Below are 13,660 nucleotides of genomic sequence, written 5' to 3'. Positions count from 1 at the left end.
AGCAGAGAGAAGATACCATGAAAGCTGTTGGGAGCCACTCACAGGATGAGCTAAAGTCTAATGACTATTCAGTGGGTACAAAATGGCTCTGGAGTTTCAGATTATTATTATTATTTATTATTATTATTATTATTATTATTATTATTATTATTATTATTATTATTATTAAATATATCAATGGTTTAGATAGTTTTTTGTTTTTTGTTTTTGTCACAGTATGGCCAGATTTAACTTGCATTGTTGTTTTCCTCTGCTAACAAGTTTCCTCCTCAACTTAACTGTGAGCTCTTCACATCCCTTTTGGCCCAGAGGATCACTGATTTGTTGTGAGTGCTGTTAACTGGCACACAGATTCCTTGTGTATTTGGAAAAGCAAAGGGTTTTTGGTAACCTCTCTGGAGTTTTTCACCCTCAACCTCCCTACTAGGAGTCCAAAAATGTTCAGCCCTGAAAACATACCTACAAGCCACATTGAATAGACTGAGCAGGTTGTAGGCACATATTTAAGAAAGAACGCCCCCCCCCCCAAAGTGTAACAATAATGAAAACAAGAGGCCATGAATTTGAACAGCAAAGAGGGTTATATGGGACAGTTTGAGGGAGGAAAAGGAAGGGGGAAGTGATGTAACTATAATCTCAAAATAAAAGAAATAATTAAAAGCTGAGGTAGCAGCAAACAGGATTACGTCAGAAGACAAGGACTCAGAATGCTCAGCAGCTGCACCCAGGGGCTTCACATTCCTCCTGCCCAGGAAGTGGTTAATAACATGAACTCTGGAGCCAGGTACCCAGGGTCAAGTTCTACTTAGCCAGTTCCAAGCTTTGGAAGCTTCAAAAAAAGTCTTCCGTTTTTAAAGCCATTCTGTCCTGATATGTATGTATGTATGTATGCATGTATGTATATATGTGTGTATATATGAATACTACTTCTTTAAAGGGCTGCAAGGATTGAATAAGGTAATACATTAAAAACACAGTGTCTGATGCATAGTAAGTTCTCGGTGAAAAAAAAAAGTAGAAAAAAAAAAGTAGAAAAAAACCTAGAAAATATCAGTTGTCTGAGAGGCTGCCAGAGACCTGCTATGTGATACCTGGTAACTAAGTGGCCTCATTACAGAAGTTTCCATTGTGATTTTAGTAAACGAGTTACTAGTATCACTTGTCTTTGTTTCATTTATTCGACTGAAGATTAACTGGTGTTGTGCGTGTGAAGGCACTTTACAGAAACAGGGTTATACCAGAGAGTAAACGGTACAGCAAGGATGGGTGTGGGTGAACCGCACGGCTCAGAACTGCTTTTCACGAATGAGCAAACGACTGTGAATACCCAGAAATCCGTGTAAACAGTCTGGACATGGCCACACATGCCTGTAGCCCAGCACTGCATGGCACACAGGCAGATCCTGGGAACCCATAAGCTAGTGAGCCTCAGATTCAGTGAGAGACCTGTCTCAAGGGAACAGGCAGAAAGCAATGGAGGAAGAACAGCAGTGTCTTCTTCTGGCCTCTGCATGTATGTGTTCAAAGTGTAGAGAGCGGGGCCACATCTAATGTATTGTGGCTTTGGATGTCTCAGTCTCATAGTCCTAAGTATCTAATTACTGCCATTTCCTTATGTTTATATGGTAGGCATGCAGCCAGGAGCTGCAGCACAGAAGGCAGAGAAGGAAAATGTATTCTTTAAGGTAGGACGGCACTGTTCCTGGCGACAGCACTGTGCCGTGGACAGGCACACATGAACACAACGCCTTAGCTCCTGGCGACAGCACTGTGCCTTGGACAGGTACACATGAACACATGCCTTAGCTCCTGGCGACAGCACTGTGCCGTGGACAGGCACACGTGAACACAACGCCTTAGCTGGCATTGAGCAGAGGGCACAGATAGATGGTTGCCCTTTTCTCGCTGTATCTTGCATGTTGTACATTTGCTGTGTTTACCTATTTATTTTTCTAAAAGCAAGTGCAGACTTTAAGCTATTCATTTTGTTGTCAGATGGCATCTGTTTACATAAAAATGCCGTCTTTTGGGATAAAGACGGTTACATTTGAAGCAGTCACAGGAGTCAGTTTCTCCTGCCCTTAGTACCCTGTGAAACCATAAGCACGTGCCCACTGCACACACGGGGAAATAACCTTTAGGGATTTTAGCATCAGGGTTACGCTCAGTTTGAATGTCACTGGCATTTACATGCCCACTTTACCACCGTAAGTGTCCTAAAGCGGGACCTTTGTGTGAGGAGAGTGAGGAGAAAAGACGAGGAAGGCTGTAACTGCATACACTCCATGAAAGCATGTTGGGAGTCACATAATGAAAAAGCAGATATTTTTATTATGATGTTTATCCATATTTGGCATTGCTGTAAATGGCCGACTAACATTTACTGCCAATTCAGTACAAATGTGTGGTTTGGTAATACCAGAACAGCAAATTTAAATGAAAAATAAAAGTTAAACATTTCCACACAAAATTTTACAGTCTGACATTTCACTGTGTAGGTAAAAAGACAGTTTTTTAAACTACAGGTTATTCAGCATGAATAAGAAACTACAACTTTTATTTTTAAACAGGAGTCACTGGTTTTTAATTTTTACACATTTAAAAATTACTGTGATAAAAAATAATGAAAAAGCTTCTTAATAATGCCATACACAGTATAATATAGATTTGTCCCCATTATATAGCATTTGTTTAATATACAAAATAGAATATCGACACACTGAAATCTATATGTAGTTAAGCAAGTTATTTAGGAGGGTATTTTTATACAGCCATTTATCAGAAAATAAAATCCTTTTAGGCATGTTCTAGATAGAAGCCAACCCTTTCCTGAAAACCTGGTCAGCAGTCCTGATAGGCCAGGCTGACTGAAAACAGTCTGGAAAATGAGAGAACCTCCATCTGAAGTGGTTTGCAGTGCCCTCTGAACACTGTAGTTCACCTTTGAACACTGAAACCAGGCACATAAGAAACACATTCAATTACAGCTTATGGTTGGGGTGACCAACCAAGATCTAAAGTTCCTGAAGGCTACACCATGATCCTCGAATGCATAATACCATGGTTCATCCCACAGTGATACTGTCTCACGGTACATAAGAGGGAGAAAACACCGGCACTCGGGTCCAGCTGGAACTGCTCATCCTGTCTCGTTCCAGCCCTCGCCTGGCCCTGCTCTGCTGGTGGCGCTGGCCTCTCCATAGGCTCGCCAGAGTTCACCCCGCACTCATCGCCAAGGGTCTCCACATGTCCCTTGTTCCTCTGGGGGGTGATCTGGCTCGTCGTTAGGTTCCCTTCCCTTCCCCAAGCTTCCAGTGACCTCTCTTCTGCTTATACGTTTTCCCAAGTCAATGCCTAAAATACCCAGAATGTCCTTTTTTTTTTTTCCTTACCAGTAATTAAAGATACTTTTCAAGATCTGTTGTGAGTCATGTAGACATATCACCAACTCTCACTGAAGGTAGTATAGAAATCTGAATAGTTTGGAACGGTATGAAGCCACACACAGAAAACAAAGCTGTTCTCAAACAGTACCGCATCTTTCTCACTTATACTCAATCCGAATTGTGACAGCTTTCTTCTTTCCTACATACCAAAGGAGCACAGCTCTTTATACATTTAATGGAAAACTTCCTATAGTAGTTTCATGGATGTCTGTTCCCTTCTATTAATAAGAAAGTGCATGTATCTTTTTCTTTTTTGGAGCTCTATTTTTTGAAAGCCAAGCTGGTTGGGACTGAAAGTAGATTTATGTGTGATGTGCTGTCTGATTTTAACCGTAACATTCCATAAATGTACACTAATCTATTTTTGAGAAGCTCATTTTGAAACTTAACACTGTCATTGATAAGATTCAAGTGGTATTTCTTAGGCACCATAGATCTCACATCCAGCTGGGTTACAGTTATCTTAAAGTCCTCTGAGACCAATTTAAACCATTACAGAGTGATCATCTCTTTAGAGAGAATTCAAAAAGCAAATGATTACACTTTTTTTTTTATTAAATAACTTCTGAAAAATACTGAAAATAACAACATTCAAAAAGCATTCAAAGAAAACATGTCCTTGTTTTACTTGGAAATGGACCATTGTAGGGTAGAAAGGATTAGTGTATTACTGGCTTCCTACGGGATTCTGTAGTATTTACATATTGCTGGTACCTCTGCATATTATTGCCAAGCTTCTAAAGCCTCTGTCTCCGGCAGCCTGTGGGGAGGCTGCATGTGAAGATGACCCTGTTACTAGATGGTGCCCATAACTACATAAACACCACCTCTCTGTCCTGTTTGTTACGTCAGTGCAAGGGGAGATTTAATAAACCAACCTGCAGTGACAGGCTCGTGGTTGGGTAAGGATGGTTAGAATGGGTGGTGGGGATCTGGTTGGGTCAAAGCCTCAGAATCTCCTCACTCAGGGCCAGTCCCCAGCTCCCTCTTCCCACCTTACAGCAAACCTGCTTTGATGTCTAAGAGCACTGAGGCCTGTGTGATGCTCTTCCACACTATAAATCATATAGGATATTCATCAACATTTCTTTGACCCCCTACAAAAAATATAACATGTCATGATAAAACAATCTCATCTAAAAGTCATTCTTATTTTACACTATACAGCTATTTTACAATCATTTTAATAAGTTGCATGTAAAGCCGCAGTAGCCCTTCCCATCCCAGATTAGTGAATACCAATATGATATATATCTGAAACTATAACTAAATATAAAAATATATTAGAAGTTTCATATGCTTAATATTAGATTTTCAGTTTTCTATTACACAAATAATTTGGCCACCTTAAGTAGAAATCAGATCTCTCGTGGCTTAGTAAGTGTGTTAAACTTTGAGTTCACAGAAAGTTGGTAAGGTGCACACAGAAAGGGCTACTACAGCTTCTGTTTTGTTTAAAATGATAATCCTCAGTGTGAAGAAGTTCACAAGACTTGTGTTAAATTCTATGGCACATGTAGGGATGTGTAGTTGGACAAACATGGATGCCTGACATTCAGTTCTAAGTAACAAAAATCAGTAGCTGATGTTCCTGTACCACCAGGAAAGCTGGACCAATTGGTGACAGGTGGGGATGTGAAAATGGGTGTCTAGTCATCCTTGCCATCTGAGAGATTTAGTCAGGGGTAAAGTTTAGTGAGAGAAGTTCCTAGGTCTGATTACTACAATCTCTCAGCTCCATCATAGCTGGTTATCTGGAATAATAAATTTTAAGATGTTACACAAACCACCCCAGAAGGCCCTGAAAGAGCTGATTTACAGACATGGTTGCTACACTGTAGAGATGGGGCACTAGGTGCGGACTGGGGCCTTTTGGTAGTCACTGTTTTACAATTAGTCTTCTGTAACCATCATCCACAGTTTACCCAGCAGGTCACTGGACCAGGTGCTCTGTACCAGTTAGGACGGTTAATCTGCACAGCCTACCTAATTCTCCATGGAAGCAGATATATACAGAATACGAGCTGTTGATCTGAGTCAATTTCTGTGGTCTTCTGATAGCTGAGCGCCATCAGGGGAGGAGCACCGACCCATTTTCACACGGAGATTAATGTTAGCGTATAGGAGAGCTGTGAACCAGCTGCCCATCTTAAACAGCTGCACAATAACTGGAACACAAAAATTATTTAAGAAAAACGAGCAAGCGTAGTTCACTGAATATAAAGGAAATTGTTAAAACCAGACAGTAATAGCTATAAAAGGCACAACTTCCCTTTTCTGATGTACACTTGTAAACTTTTTTCAGGTTTCCATGCATAAATCAAAATGCTATCCTAACTATACATGGGAAAAATACACCAACAGAAAAGTCCAGAAAGGTTTATCCAGCCAACTGAAAGTATGAGCAGAAAGTTGATCACATGAACTTTGGGCACTGGTGGTCTAGGTGCGGTCCTTCTCTGATAGTGGAGAAGCCTCCACGTCACTGTTTTTAGTTTCTGTGATACACCAACCAATACACTTCACTGTCTGCGTTCCCACCACTTGAAAGTGATGACTCACCTGCTTCTGTTGCCAAGTCTTGGCCCTCTATAAACCACATGTAGTGCGTATTTAAAACAAAACAAGACAAAACCAAAAAGAACAACAAAACATCTACAGACAAATTGATAAGTTTGTACAGTAAAAGCTATAAACTTTCTTTAAGGCAACCTTTCTTAGTAAGGCAGTCACTTTTGATGAAACAGAAGCTTTTTGATATTTCCATTTGAATATTTTGGTATCTGGTTAGTGATGATTTCAGCTAACATCTCTGGGAATTCAATACACGTGGTCTTATCCAAAAATGTCTGGAAGCAGTAGGAAAGGAGACTCTCAACCACCTGCAGGAGAAGACGTGGGGATGGTGAGGCTTCAAAGCACAGTAGTGATGGCACCTAGCTGTCAGCCTGGCCTCCCTCTCCTCCCCCCTCCTCTCCAGTAGTCTCCCTCCCCTCCCCTCCCTTCCCCTTCCCTCCCCTCCCCTTCCTTCCCCGCTGCCCTGATTGTGGTTTTCCCTCTACTCCCCCAAGTTCCTCTGCACCTCTTCTCTCATTAGAAAAGAACATGATTCTAAGAGATAATAATGAAATATAACATAGCAAGATAAAAATGAAAGCAATCACATCAGAATTGGACAAGACGAATAGAAGAAAAACCCAACAGAAGGAGTAAGATTCACGGACCCACTCATCCACACACTCAGGAATTACATAAAAACACTAAACTGGAAGCCATAATATATCTGCAGAAGACCTGGTGGAGATCTTGTGCTTGTGATCTGTTGGCCTTTTTTTTTTTTTAATTTGATGGAAAATACACCAATTTTTGTTGTAATTCCTCACATTAAAAATAACTTACAGAAAATAAACACTTAGGTACAAAAGGCATTTCAAATTTCTTGAACTGTGCGCAGAATGAAGGCCTGGCGTGCCCACAGCCCCGGCATTTAGCGGACTAGGAGGCAAGACCAAGGCAGATTATGAGTTTGAGGCCAGCCTGGACTAGTACTGAAATATAGGAAGATGAAACTTGCATGATGCACTAGCTTATTCATGTAGAACAGGGAATTCCACTTTAAAAAAACAGCACTATTAAACTCTGAGCTAACATGGTAATTTTTATGCATATCACTAGACTAATAAGGCTTAAGAAAAATGTGTGCAAAATTGAAGTTTACAAATTTAACTTGAATAATCACTAAAATATATAAATACATGGAAGGGATGACTTATTGGTATATTATTATATATGCATAATATATATTAATTAAAACATATCTTGTGGCCCACAAAATTCGTATGTTTCTCTGCCTCTGTCCCTTTGGGCTTTTGAGACAGGGCCTTTCCCTTATGTAGGTAGCTCTGACTGTCCTAGCATTCCTTATGTAGACTAGCCTGGCCTCAAGCTCTGTCCTTGCTGTGATTTACAGGCATGTGCCAATACACCCAACCTCTGTTTTTCTTTTTTGTTGTTGTTTTGGCTTCGTGTTTGGTACTTACATCATGCATGGAGTCCAAAAGTTTTGTCAGTTGATAAAACCGCTGCCAGTTCTGACTGGAATTTCCTTCCCTTTTGACAATGGCTTTTCCTAGCTCTTTGATATAGGTCATTCGAATTTCATCAAATAACTCTTGGCTCTTCAGACCATCCTTAGGAACTAAAAGGTAAGATGAAGCCAGTTGAAGGATTTCCTTTCTGTAACTTGTCATGCACCAAGTAGGACATTTCATGCATAGTTTATTGTCACACGTACTTTTTTGTTTGTTTGTTTTTTCGCTACAGGGTTTCTCTGTGTAGCCTTGGCTGTCCTGGACTCACTTTGTAGACCAGGCTGGCCTCGAACTCACAGCGATCCGCCTGCCTCTCCTCCCTTGTGCTGGGATTAAAGGAGCGTGCCACCACCGCTTGGCTGTTACACGTACTTTTAATGCACCTAAAATCCATGCATTTTCAAAGGACTGTAGGACACAGCGGCGGAGTACAGGGTAATTGACAACTGGGGTCATAATCATGGTTGAGCCAGTTGTTTTCTATCTTATAAAGTGGGAGTTGGTAGTGACGCTTGCAAACACTCTCATCCTGTCTGTAGCTAATTTGTGATGTACACCAATGAGAACCTGCTTTAAAAACCTTTCATTTTACAGTCTTTTTTATTGGATTAGGTGGGGTTAGTAACCACTGAAAACACCCCCAGGAAAGGTGTCTAGGGCGTATTAGGTGGTGTGCGAACTATGAAGCAAAGGGCTGGGGAGTTCAAAAGCAAAGCCTCCACAGTCTTTAACTTTGTTTAGTTTTAAAAGGGAATTATTTAAATACTTTATTGACTTAACTAGACCCACTTTATTGTTAATCATCACCTTCATCTTCCTCCAATTCCTTGGATTTTTGTTTCTAAGCTTCACAGCTGTCCTTTTCACTGACTCTGTCCCCCCCCCCCGCCCCCCCCCCCGGAATACTCTTCTTGCATTTTTCCTGCAGTTCAGCAGGCTCTTCCTAAATTGTATCAGTGTGGTGGTCCCACACCTCCCCAGCTTCTCTGCAGGATCACCAGGGAATTAAGTCCAGACATTCCCCTTGCAGGTTTTCTTTTCTTTTCTCTCTCCTTTAACACTGGACTTGTTTTCTGTTTCCTCCGCAGGGGACACAGACACAGGTTCTCCGCCTCTCTCTGTCTTTTCCTTTCCTCAGCTAGCATGCCTCCCGTGAGCACATTTTAGAAACACCCAAGGAGCTTCCTAAAGGTGCTTGTGCTCCTCTTGGTAGTTTTGCGCCAAGAATCCATTTTGCTTTTTAGTTCTGAGGCTTGCCTTTGCTCATAGTTAGTAGTTTTTCCCTCCTTCCCCCAAGAAGGGGAGGGAGAAGCCTTGAGCTCCTGCTCGGCCTGAGTTGTACTCCTGCTCTGGCCAAACACATTATTAGGTTTGGAGTTACTCAAGCGAACAAGGACTAGCGCCTGAGCCACTCTTGCTCGTGGCCCAGCAGCCCCGCCCTGCTACCTGGGAGGAGGGATGTGTGTTTTGGGGTTTGGGAATGTTGAGGCGTCTTACACATGAGGCAGACTTCTTAGAATTTGGCCTAAGGCTTACTGGAGGCTGTCACATCAGCCTTCAATTTTCATTAAACATTTCCTGATTCCATTTTCCCTTTGACAGTTTGAGCTCTTTTAAGAGACTGTTGTATCATCTTCACTATGTATCTACCACTAAGCTACCTTCCCTTCCCAGACACACGGCTCTGACAGGCAAGGCCAAGGCCGGAGTGTCCCCGAATCTTCCCTCCTCACTCTTACACATAGCCATATACTTAACCACCCAGTGTGCGATTATTAATGAAAACAATTGTGTGTGTGTGTGGGTGTTTGCCTGATGTATGTTTGTGTATCACAAGTATGTAACACAGAAGTCAGAAGAAGGCACTGACTCCCCTGGGACTGCAGCTACAGACAGTTCTGAGCCGCCATCTGGGTTCTGGGAGCTGCTGAGCCATCTCTCCAGACTATTATTACTGTAACAGTTATGTAACATTAAGAAGAAAGATGGCATTTTACTTTACTCTCATGCACCCTTTTTCTGTTATACTTCCTCTCTTATGTATCACATTATTAATTCTGTCATATATTTTTCCTTTCTTTTGAAGAATTTTAAAAATACCTCATGTAAGACAGATGGCCTAAAAAGCCTGTCTGAGGAAGTTTTTACTTCACTTGCTACTTTGTCTCTTGAGACAGTCTTGATAGGTAGCCTTGGCTGCCTTGAATTTCAGCCCTTAGCCTCTGCAGTGCTGGTATGCAGGTGTCAGCTACCACGCCCAGTCCCATCTGAGGGTGGTGGCAGTGGTGGCTTCCCGCCCCTCCCCCTTTTCAGCTTTGTAAATATTTACTTGACATTCTTCTTACTTGCATGGTTTCTGATGAGAAGTTGATGTAAGTTATAGAGGGTTTCGGTGTTGTCATTGTTTGTTTGTTTTCTGTTTTGTTTTTTGAGACAGGGTTTCTCTGTGTAGCCTTGGCTGTCCTGGGCTCACTTTGTAGACCAGGCTAGCCTCGAACTCACGGAGATTTGCCTGCTTCCTGAGTGCTGGGATTAAAGGCGTGCACCATTACTTCTTCCCCCTTGTCTTTGGTGTTCTGTAATTTGAAGAGGATATACCTAAGTGTAGATTTTGTTGTTGTTGTTGTTTATCTTTGGTGTATGTCACTAATTTTAGAAATTTCTGAGCTTTTACTACTTAAAACATTTCTTAGGGTCTCCCCAAACCCTTTTTATTCTTTTTCCTCCTTATAATTGAGTCTAGGAAATTTTTGTTGGCCTTGTTCCCTCTCTCCCTGGCTGCACTACAGCTGATGATGTGTTTGGTAGACGCGTTTTTATTTCAGCATCTTTTATTTCTAGCATTTTAAAAAAGAATTATTCCTTAGCTGTCTGTGAATCTTCACCTCTACTTACAATTCTCAAGCTGTCTATATTTTTCCTGTAGTATCCTTAAGAAAAATATCTAATTATTTTAAATTTCTACCTGATAATGCCAATGGTTTGAGATCAGACTTAACGCTTGCCTTGTTTCTTCAGAATATGGCTTTTTAGCATGGTATTAGTTTTGTTGAAAGCTAGAAGTATCAGAACTGATGAAACTGGGCATTTTGTGGAAGACAGTATGCGAATCTGGCCAGCCTTTCGGTTGTATTTAATACTGGGCATGTGTACTGTGGTGGCTTGAATAAGAATGACCCCCAGAGGCTCTTACAATTGAGTGCTGAGTCACCAGGGAGTGGAACTGTGGAAGGGTTAGAAGGATTAGGGGGTCTGGCCCTGCTGGAGGAAGTGTCACTGTGGGGTAAGCTTTGAGATCTCAAAAGTCCACCACAGGCCCTGTCTGTCCCCACTTCTCTGCTTGCAGATGAGGGTGTTGCTCTCAGCACCTTCTCCAGCACCATGCTGTCCTGCCATGATAACGGACTAAGCTAAGCCTTGACACTGTTAAGTAAGCCTCCAATTAAACGCTTTCTCTTATGATTACATTTCAGGTTTACTGCACCCGAACGATTCCTGGAAACCCATTTCCTTTTTTCCCCCCTTTCCTGTGAGTCAGGAAGGCTATTATAAGGGGTCTAGAATGCTCTATTTGCTTTTTCTCCAGGTCAGATAAGGTCTTGATGGGGCAGTTTCTCTTTTAGGGCAGGCTTTGCTTTTGTTGTGGGAAACTCTGTAGGTAGTTCCAGTGCCTTCCCCTCCCTTTCTTCCTGACATAAACACAAAAGCATTATTCTCCTATCTTCACCACAAGTCCCTGGTCAAGTTTCTGAAGAAAGGCTGGATTGCTGGGCATGTCCAACTTTTATTTTAAGCCAATCCTCATCAATCACCTCCATCAATTTCTTGGAGTTGGTGAGATTCCTTTTAAGAGATTAGCTTCTTTCTTTTAATAGTGCATATTCAAGACTCACTGATCTTTTTTTCTTGGTGTAATGGCCCATTTCTTTTCAGTGTTGAATAATACTATCACGTCGATTTATCCTTTGCCTATTGGAGGACATCTCATTGCTCCTTGGTATTGTCAAATACAGCTTGACTATAAATATCCATACTGACATAAGTTTTCAATTACTTTGTGTACTGATCAAGGAGTTGCTCCATCAAATGGTGAGATTTGTTTGGCTTTATAGGAAACTACAAAACTGTCTTCTGAAGTGGCCATTCCACTTTCTAATTCTCTTAGCAGTGAAGGAGAACCCCTGTGCACTAGGCCCTCACCAGAATTCCGTGCGCTCACTATTCTGAATTTGTTCATGAGAGACAGGCCCCTGTGGTATGTGACAGGCACCATATCATGCTGCCTTGCTGCCTTTGCTCTGTCTTCTTAACTAAGGCATCTTTGCATATTCTTAGGTCTTAAAAGACAGGTTGTTGACTTTAATTGTTGACTTGGAAGAGCTCGTTGTATATTTTAAGAGAATATCAGGTATGTATTTCCTTTTACCACTTCTTTGAGATACCAAGCAAACAAATATTGACTAGATTCTTCATACTTAAAATTTTTTTCTGGTTTTATTATTTTTGTTAGCTGAAAGCAATCTCATTAAAGTCTAAATGTCAGTAGTCTAGTTTAAACAATTGGTTGTTTTGACAAACTGTTGGCTACTTTCCCAGACATGGTAGTTGGTTTAGTTAGGGTTTCCACTACTGTAAAGAGACACCATGACCAAGGCAACTCTTATAAAGGAAAACAGTTAATTGGGGTTGGCTTACAGCTTCAGAGGTTTAGTCCATTATCGTCATGGCAGGACCATGGCAGACATGGTGCTGGGGAAGCCAAGAGTTCTACATTTTGACCTGAAGGCAGCTAGGAGACTCAATTCCACACTGGGCAGAGCTTGTGTTTATCTATGACCTCAAAGCCTGCCTCTACAGTGACACACTTCCTCCAACAAAGCCGCACGTACTTCAACAAGGACACACCTCCTAATAGTGCCACTCTTTATGGCCAAGCATTCAAACACACAAGTCTATGGGGGCCAAATCTATTCAAACCATCACAGTTCACTCTCTGGATCCCATAGAGTTGCAGCCATAACATATTGCAAAATGCATTTAGTCCAACTTCAAAAGTACCCATAGTCCATCACAGTCTTAAGAATGTTTAAAAGTCCAACATTTAAAGTCTCTTCTGAGATTCATGCGATCTCTTAACTGTAATTCCATATAAAATCAAAATAAAAAAGCAAATTACATACTCCCAATATATCATGGCACAGGATATTCAACACTATTCCAAAACATCATAGTGAGGAAACACTGGACCAAAGCAAGATCAAAAACCAGCTGGGCAAACTCCCAACTCTGCGTCTCCTTGTCTGATCTTCAACTCCTTTCAGCTTTGTTGACTTCAACATAATTCCTTCTCTTGGGCTATTAGCAGCTTTCCTCGGCAGGTGTCCCACAGTTCTGGCATCTCTAACATCTTGGGGTCTCCAAGGCAACTTCAACTTCACAGCTTCTTGTTGCACTGTCAGGGGTCCACCAAGATCGTCTGGGCTCCTCCAAAGGGCTTGGGTCACTTCTCTAGCTCTGCTCTAGGCTCCAGCTGCCTCCACTCCACTGCTGCTGCTGTTCTTGGTGGTCATCCCATGGCTCTGGCATCTCCAAATGCTGGGGTTTTCTACTGCAACTAGGCTGCACTTTCACCAACAGCCTGTTATGGGCTCTCTTCATAGTGTCAAGCCTCAACTTTATCTGACACTGAGACTACACCTTCACTAGTGGCTGTTCCTAGCCTCTCACAGTGCCAAGACTCAGCTGTTTTCCACGACCCCCTTCAAGCCTTCAAAACCAGTATCACCTGGGTGATTCATACACATTTCCAAGTCTGTCTGCCTGCACAAGGAACAACCTTGGATGTATCTCGAACACAGCTACTTTGTACTATGAGGAAACACTTCCCAGAAGATTTCACCTCAGTGATGCTGGCCTGTCCTTATTCACCACTAATGTTTTAGTTCTTGCTACCCAGCATCAATTGTCCAAGTAACACCTTCTATTCCAATGTCCCTAAAGCCAGAACTACATGGCAAAGCTACCAAGTTCTGGTGCTGGAACACTGTCCCTTGTTCAATTACATATTCACCAGTTTTCTGTTTTCAATAGTTTCCTCCGCTGCCTAAGTTTGACCATTCTGAA

General features: G+C 41.7%; 1 protein-coding gene and 1 long non-coding RNA gene across 7 annotated transcripts in view; one reads left to right on the top strand and one right to left on the bottom strand.

The window, feature by feature from the left end:
* Positions 1-1,433: 1,433 nt before the first annotated feature.
* On the top strand, positions 1,434-3,411 carry LOC311596493. Its single transcript, XR_014778862.1, has 2 exons — positions 1,434-1,783; positions 1,837-3,411. It is a non-coding gene; the product is annotated as an uncharacterized lncRNA (long non-coding RNA).
* Positions 2,309-13,660, bottom strand: part of NR3C1 (nuclear receptor subfamily 3 group C member 1) — a 123,639-nt gene continuing 112,287 nt past the window's right edge. For all 6 annotated transcript variants that reach the window (XM_084779985.1, XM_084779982.1, XM_084779983.1 and 3 more), the window contains exons 8-9: positions 7,487-7,644; positions 2,309-6,328 (exon numbers count right to left, since the gene is read on the bottom strand). In XM_084779985.1, coding sequence (XP_084636111.1) covers positions 6,176-6,328; positions 7,487-7,644 — 311 coding nt within the window. In that variant the 3' untranslated portion in view covers positions 2,309-6,175. The remainder of the gene's footprint in view (positions 6,329-7,486; positions 7,645-13,660) is intronic.

The sequence above is a fragment of the Acomys minous genome (assembly GCF_964271855.1).
Source record: "Acomys minous genome assembly, chromosome: 4".
Taxonomy (NCBI): Eukaryota; Metazoa; Chordata; class Mammalia; order Rodentia; family Muridae; genus Acomys; species Acomys minous.
This window is presented reverse-complemented; position numbering and strand designations above follow the sequence as displayed.